We start from the raw sequence: 19592 nt of genomic DNA, 5'->3' as shown, positions 1-19592 counted from the left end.
AGAGTTTTAGGGTGAAAAGACTGGGCTCCAGGAGTCTCAATAGGACTAGGTTCGGCCACCAGTCCCAATATGCCAATTAATGGTGAAGAGCAGAGAAAGGAGACTTAAATGAACACAGCTGTGTCAGGAAGCTGCTGGCCCCAAGATTGTCTTCAGGATACTGACATAAACTTTAGGTTTAAGTAGAAGAGGAGTTGGGGGCAATTAGGGGTTACCTCGTTAGGTGGTCCTGGTCACAGGTGTACTCTGGCTGATAGTTATCCCAGGATGCTTGGTGTCCTGTCAGGGTCATGACAAGAAAAGGCATTGCTGAGACCCTGAGTGGAGCCGGGAGCCTTCCTCCCTGTCACCTTCTGCCTCTCCTACCCTTTCCTTTCTTTCCCTGCTGGCTCTGCCATTGTTGGACTTCCATCCAGCACTGGCCTTCAAAATTTGTCCTTCACAGATTTTAACCCAGCAGAGGAGGCTCTTCTTGTCCAGCCCTCCCCCCAACCTGCTTGCCCTCCCCCAGCCAAGACCTGTTCTGCCCCTCTACTTTATCCCCAGCCCCCACATCTTCCCTGTTGCCCCCACACGTGGGATCCCGTTCCTTCTACCCTCCTCCTCTCCAGACCCAGAAACTGTCCTCCCCCTCCATGAAGTGGTGGGAGCGGAGAGCCTCGTTCACGTTCATGTGTCCAGACCTTATCTAAATATTGTACAAACATTTGTAGACTTAAAGATGTGTCCATTTAATATATGTAAAATGACCACCTAAAGTTCTTTTACCCAAAAGCATTCCACCCCAAACTTTGGTGTATACAACGAAACTCCTGGCAAGTTTCTGCTTCTGTAATCAGTAACAGTCAGGAAAATCCTGCCATTTGGGCAATCCTGCTATTTAAAACTTGGCCTGTATTTGTCCTAGTCAAGTGAGTGCTACTGTATAAATGAAATGAACTTCTGTATTAGGAAATAAGGCTATTTGGGATCACTAGCACTGTCCCCCTAACTTCTAAGACTTCTGTCAGTGCTGTACACCTATTATCTACCTAGCCACAAATTCTAAATTTTACTCTAAGAAAAAAGTTAACAGGTATATACGACATCTGTGTAGCTGTGATGCTAATTGTTGCTCCCTCTCTTACATATTAAAATGTACTTATGTCCCCCAAATATATAAGCCTTCTAAAATACAAAACTTAGGAAGAAACCTTTACCATATAGATGTCTCCAAATTAAAACTGTTAATAAGCCAGGCACCGGTGGCTCATGCCTGTAATCCTAGCTACTCAGGAGGCAGACCCTATCTCAAAAAGACCCTTCACAAGAAAGGGCTAGTGGAACTGCTCAAGGCATAGGTCCTCAGTTCAAAGCCCAGTACTGCAGAAAAACAAAACAAAACAAACAAAAAACAAGAAAAAACTGTTAATGCTAAACTTTTGCAGGCTTGTGTCCATGTGTTCCTAATTGTAACAAGGAGCACTTAGTGTTGCTGTTTTAATGGTGTTGAGGCAGGCTAAATTAGGGAAAGCTCCACTCACAACAAAATATTACATCTCAGATTAACCATGCTCCGGAACCCGTCCTCACCTGGCTGGGAACCGCCCATGGCCCACCCCACTCCCTGATTATTGGGCGGGAACCACCTGATTCTTCCCATCGGTTATCCTAGGTTTTAAAAGCACCTGAGAGGAAAGCCCTGTCTCTAGGCTTCTGGATTTCACCTGGGTTCCGCCATGCTCCCTTTTGTATTTCTTTTCCCTAACTTTTAACACACTCCCTTTATGCCCACGTGTCGTGCCATGCTTTCTTCCTGGTAGAATACAAAGAATTTGGAAGTCTTCTGATCACAGACTGCACCAGCACCATTAACAGTGTCATTTTATTTTCCTAAAATGCTGTCTGCAATGGAAATGACTAAATGTTCTGACAATTCCTAAACTGTTCAGTGTTTTAACCATGGCTATTCTAAGTCTTTTACAGTCTGGGTCCTTCTCAGGAGCATTTGTAATCAAACTCCCCAAAATGACTCTAATAGGTACTTATATTTCAATTGAGTCAACCTTTTAGATACTAGCTTTTGTATTCTCCTTGTAAAACCTTTAACTGTTGTCTGCTGACATTCTGCAGCATTTTTAAGTTGCCAGGATATCATCTATAGTCCAGACAGAACCAAAAACGGGTGCCAGGTAAGCCTCTTCTAAATCTCTTGTTGCTTGTAATTTGGCCAAATGGGTTTTAATTAGCACTGATTCGCACCTGACCTGCCCAAAGCTTCCCCTCCAATGTGGGATCATGGGGGAAAAGCTAATCCCGCAGCAAGGGACTTTCATTAATGGTTAATTGACAAAATCTTCAGAGAAGACTGTTCAGAGACAGTTTAGAGAGACGAGGAGAAAGCTGCCACAATTCAGATGGAGTTACCTGTGCTAGACCTGACAAAAGTTACGAAAGCCAAGAGGTTTTAAAGAAGCAATCTTACACATGGCTACTAGCCATCCAAGCCCTTGTAGGCACCTCTGACAGAAGGCGAACTCCTGTTTTTGGCCAAGGCCTTCTATTTAAGACAAACTGTTTTTGCTGGCTCCAGATTTATCTTTTTAGTAGTCCATGCTCATGGAGTAATTTTCCCCTACTCAGTTAATTTAACTGGGAGTATTCTGACATTTACTTACTCTGTATTCTACATTATAAAGGTGTTTCTAGTTTTAGACTTAATAAGTATTTTGACTTAAGACTTAAATTGCTTTTGCTGAAGGATTGAACACCCTCCAGATAACAACTCTGGAACCTCTCTCCAAACAAAAACTGAGATATGTCCAACAGGGCCACACCTGTGGTTGGGACTGTTTACATACCTCTGTCCCCTGTCCCAGTTCTTTTGTCTACTTGAACCTATAGTCAATGTCTCTACCCCAAGATCCCTTTGTTTTTGTCATGCCGAACTGCATGTCTCACTTTATCTCCCAAAGCAAAGCCTCCATTCCTTCACTCAGGTCACCTCTCAAAATCTTGTCCAGGGAATGCTGCTTTTATGTCAATGTTTCTTTTACATCAACCAGTCCAGGAGGTTTGTGATGCAGCTAAGGGACTGCAGGAATGTGCTGCCACTGTCCCACAATGAATAACGGAGAGCTGCAAACAGTGGTCTTCCTGAGCTAAGTAGACGCCATGGGTCCTTCCTCTGCTGGGACCCCTTATTTTTTTTCCTCGTTGTGACCTTGCCCTTTTCAAACCCTTTCTCACTTTGTTTCCCAGAGACTCCAGGCATTCCTCCAGGACACTACCCATAAGCAGATCAACTCAGTTCAGTTTCCCTGATACCCTCTCTCCTTAAGAGACCTCAACACCCCTGTTCAGCAGGAAGTAGAGGAACATTGTGTCCCATTCCCTTTTACAAATATGTATATCAAAAGACAGGAATTTTAGGGTGAACAAAAGGAAGCCATTTTAGAACTGCCCCCCCCCCCGAAGGTGACTTATTGGAAAGCCTCCACCCAGTCCTAAACAAAAATAGACATCCACCTTTAGCCATTTACTAGAAACTCCCCACCTGGCATAGAAGGAATGACCTGCTCTTAAGCCATTATCTCAGAGGGTCAGAGGGACATTGAGGATTGTCCTGCCAGGTGACCTTCCTAGGACTTCTCCACCAATCTCATATCTACCCCGTCTGTAAGTGGCTGTGGGCTCCAGCTCTCTTGCTGGAGACCCCTTCTGCAGGGCTTCTTCACAAACAATAAACCCTGGGCTGGCTCCCCACACATTGTCTGAGTAGTAGTTTCAGCATAGGTCCCAAGGATCTTGGTGTAGGTCTGCCTCTGGCCACCTCTTGCTCTCTGCCTGCATCAGCCTAGTGTTGTGAATGATAGGTCAGCGTGATACCTTCAGGATCTTTTGTGGTCAGCTTCTCGCTACTGGCCCCAAGTTTCTGTACCAGGTGGGCCTTGGCTTCCCCTGAAATCAGCGATGTCACTGGACTTAGGAGAGCTGCAGCAGGGTTTGTGAGATCAAGCCTGTGCCAGTTTATGCTGACAGACAACCCAGGGGCTAGGGTACTGGTATCCATGTGGAGGAAGCCCTGCTATTGGAGGGCCAGAAGACAGTGGTGGGTGTTGGTGGAGGAAAGGAGGCAAGGGTCAGGCAGCTTTCCTGGGGGTTGGGTCAGAAGGGCAGTGTGCATGGGACAGTGGGCACAGGTCCATCCCTGAGCACACAGCCTCTGATGAGCATCATCAGGACAGCAGGGACTCCAGGCTCAAGGCCTCTGGAGCCATGAGGGACACAGGTGGTGAATTAGAGGGATTCATGACAGCTTCCCCCTTTGGCATCTGAAACTAACCCCTGCCCTGTTCAGCAACAGTCAGCTCTTGCTGTTATGCTGGGGGCACAAAGATAGAGACCTGGGAGGCAATAATCCCAGGATAATTTGAAGGTGAATCTGGCTAGCAGAACCACATGGACATCAGCTCTTCCCGCAGGGGCACCTGCTCCGGCAGCCATTCCTGAGCCATCTTTCCTGGTTGCCAACTTCAGGCAGTGTCTTTTGCCTGGCCCTTCTTCCTTCCCTCCCTCCCTCCCAGGTCCCTCACAAGGCTCTGACCTGACTCATTCCTGTCTGCCAGCTGGATCCCTTCTGCCTCCTGTCCTGTGCCCGCCCCTCCTCTCCTTCTCACTCAGCACCTATGGGTCATCCCTCCTGCCTCCCAGAGCTTGTCTCCCTCACCCTGTCATAGCCCCCTGGTTGCTCCTGCAGCCTTCCCCCACCCACCGCCCTGAGCCCCCGTCTCCCTCACCATCATAGCCCCCTGGTTGCTCCCACAGCCTGCCTGGTGGAAGACTGACTCTTGAGCTTCATGGAACAGGACAATTCATAAATTGCTCATGTTTATTTATAAAGTCACATCATAAAAATATTTCAAGTAATAAACAGTTTTCAACATTTATCACAATATATTCCTGCCTGGTATGAGGCCTGTCTGGAGTCAATGGAAGATGATGTGGGATTCTAGGAGCCTCTCAAGCACCAGGCCCTGGGACCCTGGAATCTCATGATCTTGGGTGTGGAACAAAGTTGCCACTTGGAGTTCCTGTCCCTCCTGCAGCACCTATTGGACCCCAAGACTGGCATCTCTTCAGGGCAGGGCACCCCACTCTGGGCCCCCAGCACACAGTCACCCTGCAGAGCTGAGGTGACCCAGGCTCAGAGCCAGCTGCCACAGTGCTGATCCAGCAGGTACTGCACAGATGTCCCAGCTGCTGGGAGTGGCAGCTCTGCTGGGCCCCCAGCCACCTCAGCTGGCACATGGGGATGTCCAGTTAGGTTTTCATCACTGCTACGAAGGAGACCTGCAAGAAGATATCAGGTCCAGCCTTGCTCCCTTCCCCATAAACACCACCAAGGATGAAATGTAGCCCCAGCCCCTTAAGGCCCCTGCTCTGTGGCTCTCACATGGGAGACTAGGGTACCTCATGTCCCACGCAGAGGTGACCCACTGCTGGGAGGAGGCTGAGGGAATTAAGACCCTAGACCACCAGGCAGCCACAGGCAGGTGAGCCAAACCAAGTGGTGGCACTGCATACAAACCTCCTGGAGGACCTGGCCCAGCATCTCCTGGCTGTGAATGGACCGCCTGTGGAAAGAGTGCCAGGTTGAGTCCTCAGATCTGCCTTTCACACAGAAGAGGCTATGTGCTCTCTACCCACTGCCCACCAGGCCTCCTCTCAGGCTCAGACCTGCAAGAAGTCCCAAAGTACACATGCCCACCTCTGCTCTCTGCTCTCTGCTGGGGCAGGTTAGAGATGGGGCATGTGAGGCAGGCAGAGAGAACCACGGGGAAGAGGGTGAGTGCTGAGGACCCTAGCCTCCTCCTATCTACCAAGCTCTGGAGCCCCACCTATCTATTCTTGTTGCTATAGTCACTGTGAAGGCCCCCTCTGTGTCCGGCAGGTATGTGGAGGGTACGATCTTGTAGGTTCCTGCAGACAGGAAGCAGAGTCGGCTCACTTCCTGGGCGTGGCGATGTGGCACACAGCTCAGCAGTGGCTCCTGGAGTAGTAGGGGGCGTGTGCCCTGGCTCTCATCACCTGCTGGAACCTGGGAGAATCATGGGCTCAGCCTAGGGAGGCCTGCGCAGGGGGCATCACAGGCTCTCTGCACAGCCCCAGCTAAGGGCACAATGCCAGGGTCAGCAGCAGTGTGGTAAAAACTGCTTGGATCTTGTGGTGCCAGATGCCCCCAGTTCTCTCAAGTCACACACTCCTTTTCCAAGGAGGACCTGCCAGGCCCACACACTGGGCTCACCTTTTCACCGAGACTGGGTCACCCTTGCCAGAGGCCCTGCCAGTGGTACCCAAGTCTAGAGGAACCCATCACCCAGAGGCTTTGTTTTAAACAATGAACACCTCATCTCCCAGCATGCTCTAATGGGGCTCTGGCAACTTGTTCAGAGATCCTGGTGGCCCTGAGGAAAGAGTCCAGGAGTCCCCTCCAGTTCTCTGAATGCAATCCCCACTCCCAAGCAGCATAGAACCTTCTTAATCAGAAGGTCCTATTCCTTCCTCTCCCAGGCCACCAGCATTCCAGGAACATGTATTTCTATTCCCCATGACAGTCCAGGTCATTCTCCATAAAGTGGGGCCCCTGGAACAAGCAGAACCTGTGTGGTGTGGAACGGAGAACCTCCTTATCATCACCATGGAATCTGTGGCCTGCAACCCATAACCTCTAGCACATTAGCTCTCCCTCTTTCTCCGACTCCAAATCTGCCTAGTGTCTTCCTGCCCACTGGTAGGAGATAAAATAGAGCAAGGCTGAGGAAGGCACCGGGTGAGGCTTTAGGCTCATTAGCCCCTCCCCACCCAGAGCTATCTGCAGGTAAGAGCAACTGGCAGAGGGCTCTGCACAAGCAGTGGAGCTCCTGGTCCCCATCATAGGACTGCTTTTGTATCTATCTGGGATCCTCTCTGCTTGCTGACTATGGCAGCAGCACCCAGCTGGCAGGCAAGCTATCGTGCTGCTGGCCTTGGCCAAGCATGGGCCTCTCCTCCTGTTCTTGTTCTTCTGGCTCCTATGGTGCCCTCCCCACCAGGAGCCTAGGCCATGACCTATGGCTCCTCTTCTGCAGAGCAGCCTCCTGCCAGCCCCACCTGGAGTATTCAGTGACCTGGGAAGGGCAGGTGGTGTGACATGGGGTAGCTCCTTTGAGTGTGACCACTCCCTGGGGCACAAGTGGGTGAGGCCTCCCTGCAGTCACTTCTTGGGGCTACATCCACTCCACTGTGGGGCTCAGCCTCCACCAAGAACCCCCAGGGTGGAAGGCTTACACTGACTGCAGGTACAGATGTTCCGAGACAGGGCAAATGGCTGAGGAGGTGCATGGGCTGACCCCTGTGAATATAGACTTTATGAAACCTGGAGGTGCGTCTTCCATGAGACCGGCCAGCTGGGCAGGTCTCATATGTCAAGGCCCAGCTGCAGCTCACCTGGAAGACGTGGAAACCGATGGGGTAGAGCTGGCTGTCACTGAGCCGGCAGTGTTGGCGCAGGGAGATGCGGACGCAGCGGGGACTGGCACCCTCAGGGACGGAGAAGGGAAGGCACGGGTTGCAGGGGTAGGAGGTAAAGTTCCTGCTGCCCCCTGCCGTCTGGCCAGCTCTCCAGCGGCCCTGAAGCTGCACGGTCTCCCACTCACCAGCAGGCAGAGCTGTCCCAGGGGAGGCGCCCTTGGCTGCTGGCCTGACAGCACTGCTGGGAGAGACAAGCACAGAGGCACTGGCAGCATGTTCTGAGATGAACTTACCACCCAGAGGGAAGCCACCTAAGTCCTGCCCTGGGACAAGTTCCTCCCTAAGCTTCAACCCCAGCATGGGGAAATCAGCCAGTACTGTCTCCTCACCTGAGGGAGACCTTCCCGGTGGAGAAGACACGCAGCAGGAACTGCCCCGGTACGTCCTTCAGGAAGGTGCTGGGGACAGCCAGGTAGTAGCCTGGGGAGAGCTCACAGTGCAGGTGGACCTCACGGTCATATGCGTGACATGTGGTGCCAGCCACAGGGGGTGCAGATAGGACCCTGGGCAGGCTGACCCGCCGCTTCTCCACCTATGAGAGTGCAGGTAGGACGCTCAGTGGAGAGGCAGCACGAGCCCATGGGCCCTCTGCCTCCCAACTCCCTGCTCAGGCAGAGGCCTTGTGGCTCAAGGTAAGAGCACCCCCCATCCTCACAAGGGCAGCTGGGAATTTCACAATCCACTGCTTCCCTCAGGTCTAGAACAGACAATTCTAGACAGGGCTATGCTCAAAAAAGCCCCAGGACCAATGTAGCCTAGGGACTGCTGGACAGATCACTAACAACTTCTGCAAAAGGAAAGGACCGTGATGCAGGTCATGCCCACAGGTGTACAAGAGTCACGGGTGTGAGTTGTCACACTCTGCCAAGATACACAAGATTAAAAACAGCCACTGAGCAAGCAGGCAACAGGTTCCTGACCCACCCATTCTTCCAGGAAATGGCTGTTATGAATTAGTAGCTCAGCCTGTCAGATGGAGCCTCAGAACAATCCCTGACATCAATGTGAAGATCTCTGCCTTGCAGGGGTGGGGTCTGGGGAGGGAGGCAGGTAGGTGAGCAATGTCTGGAGGACACAGGGCAAGAAGCAGTCCTGGGGTTTGGCTCAGGATGCCTCATCTCTCCTGAAACAGCTTCACATCCACCCTGCTCCGGAGAGGAGTCACATGGACCTGCAGGTGGCCCTCCTGCTGGCCTCCACTTCAGGCTGTTGTTTTGTTCTCCTTCAGCTGGTGGGCCACCCAGAATAGGATTGGGAGGGTCTACTAGAGACTAGGGGTGTCGGAGGCCCAAGGAATGGGAGAAGGGACCCTTGGCAGTCACCTGTGTGCAAGTGTAGGTGCTTCTGGGACCCAGGCTTCCACAGGCCTGCACTCCCAGCCACCGTGGGGCCAAGCAGGCAGAGTTACCTTCCAGATGTGAAGGCCCACAGCCTGGTAGTCCTTGCCCAGAAGGTTCACTGGGGCTGGACTGTGGCCCACCAGTGCCCGGGCCTGGCCGACTGCACGCCTCCGGGGTCTCTGCAGGACAGCCATGTACACCTCACTGGGTTCTGAGAGTCGCAGCCAGAACTTAGGGTTGCAGGGAAAGCAACTGTTGTTCCGGCAGCCTCCAGCTGACTGCCCCACAACCCAGGCTCCAGGCAGGGCCCGCTCATGGCACAACACCTTCTCTAGTGGGAAAGCACACACATCAGCTTTGGGAGAGCCTGCTGGCTCTGCCGTGACACAGCACAGGTGGGACACTCCACCTGTGGTGGTGGCGGCCAGCCTGCCCCTTCCAAGAGTCGCCGTCTCCCTCCTCCAGTCCCCTGGGAAGGACAAATGAGGCCTGGGCAAGGGCTATGCCCAGGGTCACCATGAGGGTCCACCCACCAGTTCGGCTTCTTGACTTCAGAGGGCACACAGTCCACTCCCACTAGCCAGCCCTACCTGTGTAGAGGCTTTGTAGGTGGCCAGCCTGTGTGACTGGGTAGCCAATGGTGACCTCGTCAAACTCCCTGAGGAACTCCTCCTCCTCCACCCAGAACTCTCCTTCCTGGAGCTGGGACAGGAGCTCAGACTGCTCGGCCGGCTCCACCTGCTTCCACCCTTCACCCCTGCAAGGAGCTGCATTTCAACGGAGGCCTCTCCTGAGAGCTGGTGGTATCAACTCACAAGCAGGACAGCTGCCCCTCGTTGGTTAAGAGGTGTCCTGTGGTGAGAGGTGTTTCCTGTGGTAGCCACCGTCAGAGCCTCTCTCCTTCCTCTGCCATGTCAGAGCCCAGAATGACAGTGACGCTACAGTAGTGGAAGGTACCGCAGTGCTGCGTCCACACTGAGGTGGAGCATGGTGTCCTCGTCAGCAGCACCAGGCCCTGCCAGGGGCCAAGAGCCTCAGGGATCCCACGCCCCAAGGGGCGTGGTTTAGTCGGGTCTTAAAAGCGAGCTGAGGACTTTGGCCACTGGCAACCCCAAGTCCTTGGTCGGGCATACTCTGTCCTATGGGTGCCCGAGACAGGACCCAGACCCTAGGGTCACCATGGTCCCAGGCCTTCTGAGGTCCAGACAGAAACATGGTAGTGAGTTAGCACGTACTAGGTGGGCCTTGCCAGGGACAGCAGTCAAGTACTGTCCTGACACCTGCAGATAACCACCACAGGTCAGGTAGGCACTAGGGCCTCGGCAACCCCCACCCTGCAAAGTCTCAATCAGCCTCCTCCCACAGACCAGCCCTCTTGGCACTCACCCCTCTCTCCAGAGTCCCTGCCAGCAGCACCGGCCCCAGGGGTTCTGAATCCGCAGCAGCAGGATGCCCTGGCCAGCCTGACTCTGGAGCTCCCAGAGATCAGAGATGATGAAGGCATGGAACTCCCCCAGCAGCCTGGCACCTGTGCAAGGGACAGCTCAGTCATGTGCAGGAACAGTACCACAAATTCCCCAAACGACAAAGACACACAGGTCCCCTGCTGAGGAGATGCCCTAGCCCACCCAGTCATGGCTGCCAGGAGGCCCAAGTCCCCATATACCATAGGAGCTCTGCTCCTAACTATAGGTCAGCCACTTAGAAGGCCACGTTGACAGTGTACCATGGAGAAGAGCCGAGGGCTAGGCCCTGGCTTGCTGCCTCCAGGGCTTGTGCTGTGTAAGTCATTCCTTTCTCTGGGTCTCAACAGTCACCATGTATGTCAGTGCAGGGCCAGCCCTCAAGTGTGTGACTGTCATCGATGTGTCTGTAATTGTGGCAAGAGAGTCCTCCTCCAGGCAAAGCCAGCTGGACACAAAGGACACTTGGACCAAAAACAAACGGGGAAGACCAAAGGCCAGGAGACTCTGTACTTGGCCAGATATCTCAGGTAGAGGGACGCAGATGTAGAAGAGGCAGACAGCAGTCATTTTGGGGAGGGTGGCAGGCCATAAGGGGAGCAGGAGCTCCTGAATGACCTCACTGTTTTCTAGTGAGGGCCCTGCAGCTCAAATTCTGTGTCCCAGTCCTTGACACTTTAGTGGGCTCCAGCAGCTCTTCAGAAAGGAGGGGTTCTCAGAAGCCAAAGTGGCTCTGAGAAGCCAAAGTGGCTGCCAAAGTGGCAGCCCTACATCAACAGCTTTGGGAGCTGATGTTCCTTGGCTAGCTTCCACTCCTCAGGAGGGAGGCTCAGTGGCTGGCACCCTCCATGCCAGTCAGCTTGGCCCATGGGGACCCCTGACCAGGGTGTTGTTAACCCTTAGCCATACACTGGCTCAGGCAGTGTGACTGCCAACAGGTTCCAGTTTTCTTTGGTGTTCATATTTTTGAACCAAAGTTGTATTATGAAAAGAAACCTGAATGTGAATAATAAATCATAAAGATGCTCACTGAAGTATTTATAATTATTAGAAAAACCTTAAATACACAACATTAGGGAAAGGATTAAGAAAATCATGACAGGTCTATTAACAAAACAGGACATTAATAAAGTTTATGTGATAACTTAGAAAACAGTTCATAACAAAAACAGAATGGAAATTGTATACATGTTTTTGAAAAAACCGACAAAGTGCACTGAGAAGTCACAAGTGGTTGTATTTGATGACTTTTTTCTTTTTTTATAAACAACCTTTCCTTAATGAACCCTAGTGAGTGCCACTAAAATGTAAGGTGGGTTTGGACTTTGCTGGGTCAGCGGGGGTAGGGATGGTAACAGGATTGGCTTATAAACGCTGCACCTGCCACCTGCTTTCTAGGCTGTCTCTGTACAACAGGAACCACAACACCCTACCTTGCTCTAGTTGAAAAGACTGGTGGAATCAAAAGAGTCACCTCCCTCTGGAAGAAGGTCACAAACCCAGAACACCCCTCTTGAGGACAGGCTTCCTATTTCCTGCTTCATCCTAATAGGATGTTGTTAGCAGGTCTGTAACAAGCTAAGCAGTGTTCAGGGCAGGGTGGTGAAAGGCTGTGGCCACAGACCTTACCTGCTCTGGGGTTGAGCACAGAGCAGCTGATCAGACACCGGTCCTTCAGGCGAAGCAGCTGCCGACAAGTCCTGTGCTCCCAGCTATGGGCTTTGTCTTGCTGGCCTCTGGTTTCTGCTAAGTCCTTCAGGTTCCACCTTTCTGCCAGGCCACCAGTTAGGTCCACCAGAGCATCTGCCACCTGCCCTGCCCACAGGTGTTCATAGGATCCATGGACCCTGGGGGACCAGAAGCACAGCAGGGTAAGCCTCGTCACGGAGGCTCCCTCCTGTCCTATTCCCATAGTACATCACACACCCTAAATCATCACCTGACTCCTGCGTCCCCCACGCCTCTTGCCTCCTACCACATCTTTGCTGAGTGGAGACTTGGTCTCATCTGCAAGTGCTATGATCTGCTGTGTCCTACTCAAACCCATGCTGTCCAGAAGCCTTCCTAAGACCCTTGCTCAAAAGCCTGCCTATCAGCCTCCCTCAGCCAAATGCTACACACAGTCTAAGAGGCATGGCTGTTCAATGAGGCCTTGCGAGAAAGACCATGGTAAGCCAAGGGCTACTATGCCCGGGGGCTCGTTCCTCCCCAGCAACTGGGCAGACAGGTCACCTGTCCTGCATGTTCAAACCAGACAGGGAGGCTTTGTTCCGCTGGGTCTGACAGATGAAAAAAAGGACACACACGCTCTCTTCCTGTGGAGGTGATAACTCTGATGGACTGTGAAATGAGGGGAGGGGAAGAGCAGATCACAGGTCCAAGAACAGAGTGTCCTGCAAGACTGGTTCCAGACCCTGAGGACTGCAAAGGCCCTACAGTCTAGCACTTCCCCATCTGGGGGCAGTTCCAGATGCTGAAGCTGCCTAGCCTGGCCCTGTCACCTCTGTATAGCACACGTACTTGGCATAGGCCTTTTCCAGTAAGGGGAGCCAGAACACATTCTCTCTCTGGCACCGGGAGAAGCAGAGTCTCCCTGCAAGACAAGGTAGGCGGTCATCTATGGTCACCTCCTCCCAGCGTCCAAACTGCCAAATTCGACAGGTGAAGAGGCCATGGTAGGCCTGGTCAGACCAGCTTGGCTGTCCTGGAGGGAAGACCTGTCAGGCACAAGGAGAGGCAAATGGACAACATGAAAGACAAGCATCACCTGGAGCTCTGCAGCATCCTCACCACAGCGTGGCCACAGTGGAAGCCACAGGTGTCTGCTGAGAGCAAATGGCACTACTGGATACCACATCTACATGTCCACGTCACAGCAAACTCAACCACTGCACACAAAAGCCACACATTTTCCACTTAAATATCTCAGTACCACACTGAGGGAACAAAGTGTCCCCCAAAGCTTAATCACCCATTATGTTTTACTGTCCCAAATAAGCATCTGACCTGAATCCAAAACAATCGTGACTTTGGCAGGCAGAGTGACCCAGTTCTCCACAGAGCTGGCTGCAAACAGCAGGTTCCCATAGGCCTATCAGCCCAGTCTGCTGCTTGGAGCCTAATGCCACTAGGTCCACTGTGTCCACTGCTGGTTTTTTCCAGGGTTTCTATTCTGACCCAGTAGCAGGCAAGTGTGGGCTCTGCACCTAGGTGGACTTGATACACTGCTGGCTTCTCTACTCAGGAGCTGGGAACATGATGACAACAGTACCAGCACCCTTGTTTGCAAGGAAAGGTCAAGGCCATATGGCTGTGAGGAGGAGAGGCAGCAACTGTGACACGCTAGGCACAAGGACAGGACATGAGAGGAGTGCCATGTGGCTATCTCCCCCTGCCCTCCCAAAAATGTTGTTGCATTAATTTAGAACACTGAGCAATGAACTGCACCTAAATAAGTGAATACTCTGGGAAGGAAAACCCGCAAAGGCTTCTCTTCTGTGGTGTCTGCCTGTTCATATTTAAAAGCTATGAAAAATAAAAAATCAGCTAGCTATGGAAACACATTATCAACCAGCAACACAGGACCCCTCTGCCAACTCTGTCCTATGTACTAGGCTGGCCTGTCTTTTCATCCCAAACACACAGGGAGAACCCAGGAGTCAGAAGCTCACAGAGCAGGGCTGAGCCTCCCTGATGGGCCACCCCTGTGGGAGAGGGCCACACTGGAGTCCTCAGTCAGGGCTGTGCAGTCCTCACACTTCCCTCTAACCACGCTTCTGGCTACAGCAGAGGTTACCGGCACAGCCACAGACTTGCTGCTGTGCAGCTCTGCTTTTGCAAGAGCTTCCTGCATTTGGCAGGCAGGAGGAAGAGAGTGGAAGAGACACCCACACTGTCACAATCTGGGTGAAGTGCCTCATACCTGGTCCAGGAGGTGCCGACACTTCTGTAGGGCAGCGCAGGCACACAGGAACCAGCAATCCCCCAGCAGCCCTTGCTTCACCTGTCCTTCCCATGGGTTATCTGGAAATAGCTGGGGTGTGGTACAAATTTCCTGAAATACAGAAAATTGTCCAGAGTTAGGTTAGGCCTAATAGCTACAGTTCAAACTAAGAATACAGGGTCCAGGTGACAGACTGGGGAGAACTTCCCCATCCAAAAGGAGGGTGAAAGAAGCTGGCTCCTCCATAGCCACTGTCCTGGCTTCAGCTCCCCAGTCAAGCTCAGATTCAGGGGTACCCATCTCTGTCCATGTTCCTTATTGATAAGACCCCCAACTCCAGACGAATCCTACTATGCCCCTTTTTGCAACAGCTAAGTGTTAGTTTAGAAACCAGTTTTACTTTATAAATTCATGATGATAAATCTCTTGATGGGTCCTCCATCCCACTGGAAATCTTACTGCTTCTCTACAAGGCTTAATTTCCAACTCCCCAGACTATTTAACTCCCTGCCCTTTCTCCCTCTTCTCAAAATGTTCACATTCCCCTTGCCCATGCCCCCGAGTTGCCTACCCGGGCCTCCTGCTTCACCAGAAGCCAACGGACCCGACCTCTCTCCTGCTACCATCGTTGGACAACTCCCGTCACACCTCCCCCTTCCCACTACTGGGGCAGCTCCTACCCACACAGAGCAGGAATTGCCTTTCAGCACTACATCCTTCCTAAGCTCCCCCTCACTGGCATCCTTCTCAAAGGAGCTGCTGAACATTTGTCCTCCACCCCTTTACTCTCAGCACTGGCCCCTCTGGCTTCTGGCTCAATTGTGCCACAATCAATACCATCTTCCTAGTGTCAATTCCAATGGCAGCTTTCTGTCATCATTCCTGCAGCTTTCAGAACAGCTGGTGGGCAAGGAAGTCCCTCTGTTTCTATGATACCACATGCTTCTCCCGTCCTCAGCCCTCACAGACTTCCGGTTCTCACATGTTCTGGTCAGGGCACCGGCTTGGTGATAACATGTTGGGATCTTCAAGGCCCAGCCTTGAACCCTCTTCTACCTCTATGCCTCCTAAGACGCTCTTGCAGGCCGTGAACTGGAAAGACCGCCTATCATACACCAGTGCTCAGAGGAAGGCCTCAAGCCTAGTACTTTCTGAGCTCCCAACCTGACTCCCTGAGAGCTCCACCTGAACACGGGAGGCAAACCCAACTCCAGAGCTCTGGCTCTGCCCAGAACCAGGCCATTTCCCACCATCTCTCCAGCAGAAATCAGAAAGTCATTTTTGTTTCTTCTTTTAGCTTCACCCTTAGATCACTAAGGCCTGCCTACCTTCCTCCAAAACATCTTCAAACCCATCTACACCAAAGCCCCATTCACCAGTTGTGCTGTCACATCAACCTGAGCCTGCTGTCCTTCTCCAGGGACCACGCTTTAAGGGTCACCTACATTTTTGCACTGGCAATCTTGTTTCCTACCCAGGGCACAAGTGAGCCTCTTTTTCTTCCACCGTTCTTTTTCTTTCCTGTTTACTACTGTTATTATTATTATGAACAGGTGGTACACCCACATGGCTATAATATAAAATGACAGTCACCAAAAAATAAAAAAGTATTAAATAGCTTTTAATGCCACCCCTGTCATCCTCTGCCCTGGTCCCCAGTGAGTAAGCTTCTTAAAACAATATTCCAGTCAGGCACCTAGTCACACCTGTAATCCTAGCTACTCAGGAGGGAGAGATCAGGAGGATCGCAGTTTGAAGCCAGCTTGGGCAAATAGTGCGTGAGACTCTATCTCGAAAAAAACCCATCACAAAAACAGTGCTGGTGGAGTGGCTCAAGGTGTAGGCCCTGAATTCAAGCCCCAGTACAGCAAAAAACAAAACAAAACCCCACATAATTCCAACATAATCACTCCTTTACTAAAAACCCTCTACTAGCCTCTCCTTGCACCTAAAATCCATTTTTAAATAAAGACACATATCCTAATGGTGTGGCCATTGCCTTCTTCCAGGAAACCGGGTTGTTCATCAAGGCCACCTGAGTTGCCAGAGCCTAGCAGCTCCGGCTGTTTAAAGGCTGGAGGTCATCAGGATGTCTCCAGCCTGACTGCATCCAAGTGGCACAAGGCTGTTCCCTGGGCAGTCTTATTTAGCAGAGAAGAGCTCATTTCTAAAAACATTAAGTGCTAGGCTAGTACATCCCCCAAGTTGTGTTTAAATATTTACAATAAAATGCTGGTGAACAAAATCCGAAACTAAACCATCCAAACTTTGCTTTATGGCCTCAGCCTGGCCTTCCTAGGATATGAGGGGACCTCACTGCCTGTGAAGAGCAGACACAAGTAAACGAAACAACTGAGCAGGACCACTAGTGGCCAGAAGAGACCTGCAGACTGGAAACCAGGTATAGACACGCTTCTTCAGAGAAGCAAGTGTGGCTGGATTTGTGTTTGTTTAAATACCTAGCCTGTCTTGCTGTACTTTGAGCTTCCAAATCAAGCAAATGATTTGCCCCTTAGGGACAAACTGTTCAGTTGAATACATCTGGGACAAATTGATTAACTGATTCAAAAATTGTTGGTGACCTTAACTTTTCTGCCTATTCTGCAACCTGTAGGTCAGCTTAGTTCTACCATTCACTGGATTCCTGAGCTGCCAATAATAAGTTAGCCTCTCTTTGGTTTTTCCCAACATACTCTGGTTAATGGTAAAGATCCCACCTTCTGTTTTGTCACCTCTTGGTGCGCACACTCAAAACACTGAGTCCTATGGGAACAAGTGCAAAGCAAAATGCAAAACCATGGGGCAATTTTGTCGTCATATATGCTGAACTTACACTTGGCCAAATCTGTGTGGTGGGAGCGATTCGGAAGTTAATGCTTCCAATTATGCAACTCTGCGTAATTTCCTGTTAACGACTTTGGGTCTCTGTATATTTTAGTGCAACTGTCCCAGGACACATTCTATCGAATACATCTGAGAGACAATTTATTCAATTGATTTCAGCCTCCTGGAGCGGATAGCGCTATAGCAGATGGAGGGGCGGGGCACCATCCCGTCCGGACCTTCGCTCCGAACCGACCTGAGAAGCTACCAGAGGGGCCCTCGAAACCTGGGAGCCCACCAGTGCAGGAAGCGTTCCCATGCCCAAGCCGCCCGTCCGCCCAGGCTCGGAGCATGAGGCCGGAGACCGACCCACCGCACCTGCGGCCGCCTCCACGTGATGTCCTCCCGAAACCGGGCCAGCGGCGTGGACAAGTTGAAAAACAGCGACGAGTCCGAGGCCGGGAAGGCGGCGTCCCGGAAGAGCTCCCGCGCCGGCGTCTCGCCTAGGCCCGCCCACATCTTCGGTGTTCTGGGCTCCCATCTGCAGCTAGTAGGTTCGACAGCAGCCCGGGAGGGAGGCCGCCACCGCCGTCCCCGCCTGCCTCGCCCGGGAGACCTGCAGGTTCCGACCTGGCTACAGCTCCTGCCAGCTCCGTCTCCCAGGTAACCCGACTGCAGCCAACCAGGCGCGTCTCTCAGGTCACATGACACAGTAGCCCAATCGCACGCGAGCGCCGGCAAGCGCTAGCCGGACATCCGAGCAAGGAGGCGGGGCTCCCGGCCCAGCCCTAGTACGGTTGCGCCGTAGCCTCTGCTGTAGGCTGTGTTTCTCTTTCTGGACCAGGGCTTCCCTGGCGGAGACTTAGGGCTAAAGGACTGGCGGACATTTTGTCCGAGGGACAGTGCGGCCCAAGCCGCTTGAATTCGAAGTTTTGTAGCTGCAGGAACCTCAAAGGGCGCCTCGCCGAGGTTGCGCCGCGGACTACGGATCCCAGCATGCAACTCTCCCTCCCGCGCTAGGCATCTACGCTACAGAGCCACACCCCCCCCCCCCCCCACGGCTGCCGATTCTTGGGAGAAGCCAGTGAGAAGTTCGCTTGGGAAGGCGCGTTGCGAGCCGTCAAAGGCAGCTCGAGTGCCCGCCGCTGTTGTGTGTTGTCCTGGGGAATGAGACAGCTTCGAGGGGGGCGCCTGAGACGCGCCGTCGCCGGGGTCGGGCCTTACCGGGCCTGGGCCTTTATCTCGAGGCGGTTTTTGTTCCGATGCTCTGGATCCTAGGTGGGGACAGGACGTGAGGTCGGAGTATTCCTTGGGTTCCTGGATGGCCGGGCATCCGGTCATGGTGGCTGGATGGTGGTGACCTCCTGGGCTTGCATTTACAGCTCATGGCTGCTCAGCGCCGCGGGGAGGGGGCGATGAGGACAGTAACTTGAGGATTCACCCTTGCTGCGGAAACCTGCCCGTCGCCATTTCCAGGAAGGAAGCCGGCCCGCCCGAGGCTTGTTCCATGCTGCCGCTCCAAGCCCGCTTCTTCGAGGCTGGGGTCTTCACATAGGACCAGGAAGGGGAGAAGGAGCCCACACCCTTTCCAGCGACAGCTATTTGCCCCCTGTTAGGGCTGCTCAGATTTTGCCTCAGGGTAGTAGAGTGGTCACAGTGAAGCCGTATTTGGCAGAGTTAGATAGAAAAAGTTGGTTCTGCTGCTGGAAGAGCAACTGGACCTGGTCCAGGAGCCTCTACCTTTAATTTTCTGCCTGCTGGGGAGCTCCAGGTGCCTGTAATAGCTGCAGCTGTTACAGAGGCTGGGCAGGGCCTGCACAGTAACGGTTGTTCCAGGTGGCGTGACCCCACCAGGCCCTTTATTTGGGGCCCAGGATACTCATCTTGCTGAGGTTCTAGAAAAAGGAGTGACAAAAGTCCAGAACCTTTCCAGGATGCCTCATCCTCGCCCAGCACTCCATGTCACTGACTTCCACAGGGTGGTGGATGTACCACAGCTGAAGGGCCTGGCTCTGCTTCACCTGGAAACCCTGAAGGACTGAGACAAATTCTCCCCTTGTCCTGGGTGTTTGGCATCTGGTTTACCCACAGGGACTTGTCATAGCTGGGGCTATTCCAGGATCCAGACACATCAGAAGCCTTTCCGATGCTGACAAGCTCTGGAGAGCAAGCAGCTTTCTGTGGCTACATCCACATCCAGGGCTGGGCCCACACCCAGAGTCAGATCCCCAGGGTCTGAAAAGGCAGGAAGACAGCTTTTGCTGGTTAGGCAGTTGCCCAGGCCTCCAGGATGGGTGAGTGACCAGCTCTACTTGTGTGTCAGCCAGAGATGGTGTTAGGGTAGCGTTTCAGTTGACCTGTTCCCACCCTTACCCTTTATGCCCCGTGATCTTTCCACTATCCCAGGGTGCAGAGATGCTCCCTCAGCCGATTTGGAGAGGATTTCCTTCATCTTTCTGGGCCCACCCCAGG

General features: G+C 52.6%; 1 protein-coding gene across 3 annotated transcripts; it reads right to left on the bottom strand.

Moving 5' to 3' along the window:
- Nucleotides 1–4856: 4856 nt before the first annotated feature.
- Nucleotides 4857–18124, bottom strand: Capn10 (calpain 10). 3 transcript variants are annotated; one of them, XR_012447445.1, is made up of 12 exons: nt 17499–18124; nt 14277–14408; nt 12875–13071; nt 11984–12201; nt 10278–10419; nt 9482–9648; nt 8960–9222; nt 7881–8083; nt 7468–7732; nt 5880–5961; nt 5570–5615; nt 4857–5331 (listed from the first exon to the last, which is right to left on the bottom strand). XR_012447445.1 is itself a non-coding variant. In XM_074072193.1 (12 exons), the coding sequence occupies exons 1-12, from the start codon at nt 17637–17639 to the stop codon at nt 5302–5304; spliced, it is 2004 nt and encodes a 667-aa protein (XP_073928294.1). In that variant the 5' UTR covers nt 17640–17823; the 3' UTR covers nt 4857–5301. The 3 variants fall into 3 exon arrangements, 2 of the variants coding, with proteins under 2 accessions (XP_073928294.1, XP_020030540.2); XM_074072193.1 differs by having other exon boundaries at nt 5880–6079; nt 17499–17823; XM_020174951.2 differs by having other exon boundaries at nt 5880–6079; nt 7468–7729; nt 17499–17818.
- Nucleotides 18125–19592: the final 1468 nt, after the last annotated feature.

Source organism: Castor canadensis, chromosome 4 (genome assembly GCF_047511655.1).
Source record: "Castor canadensis chromosome 4, mCasCan1.hap1v2, whole genome shotgun sequence".
Taxonomy (NCBI): Eukaryota; Metazoa; Chordata; class Mammalia; order Rodentia; family Castoridae; genus Castor; species Castor canadensis.
The sequence above is the reverse complement of the archived record's forward strand: the minus strand, read 5'-3'. Positions and strand labels throughout refer to the sequence as shown.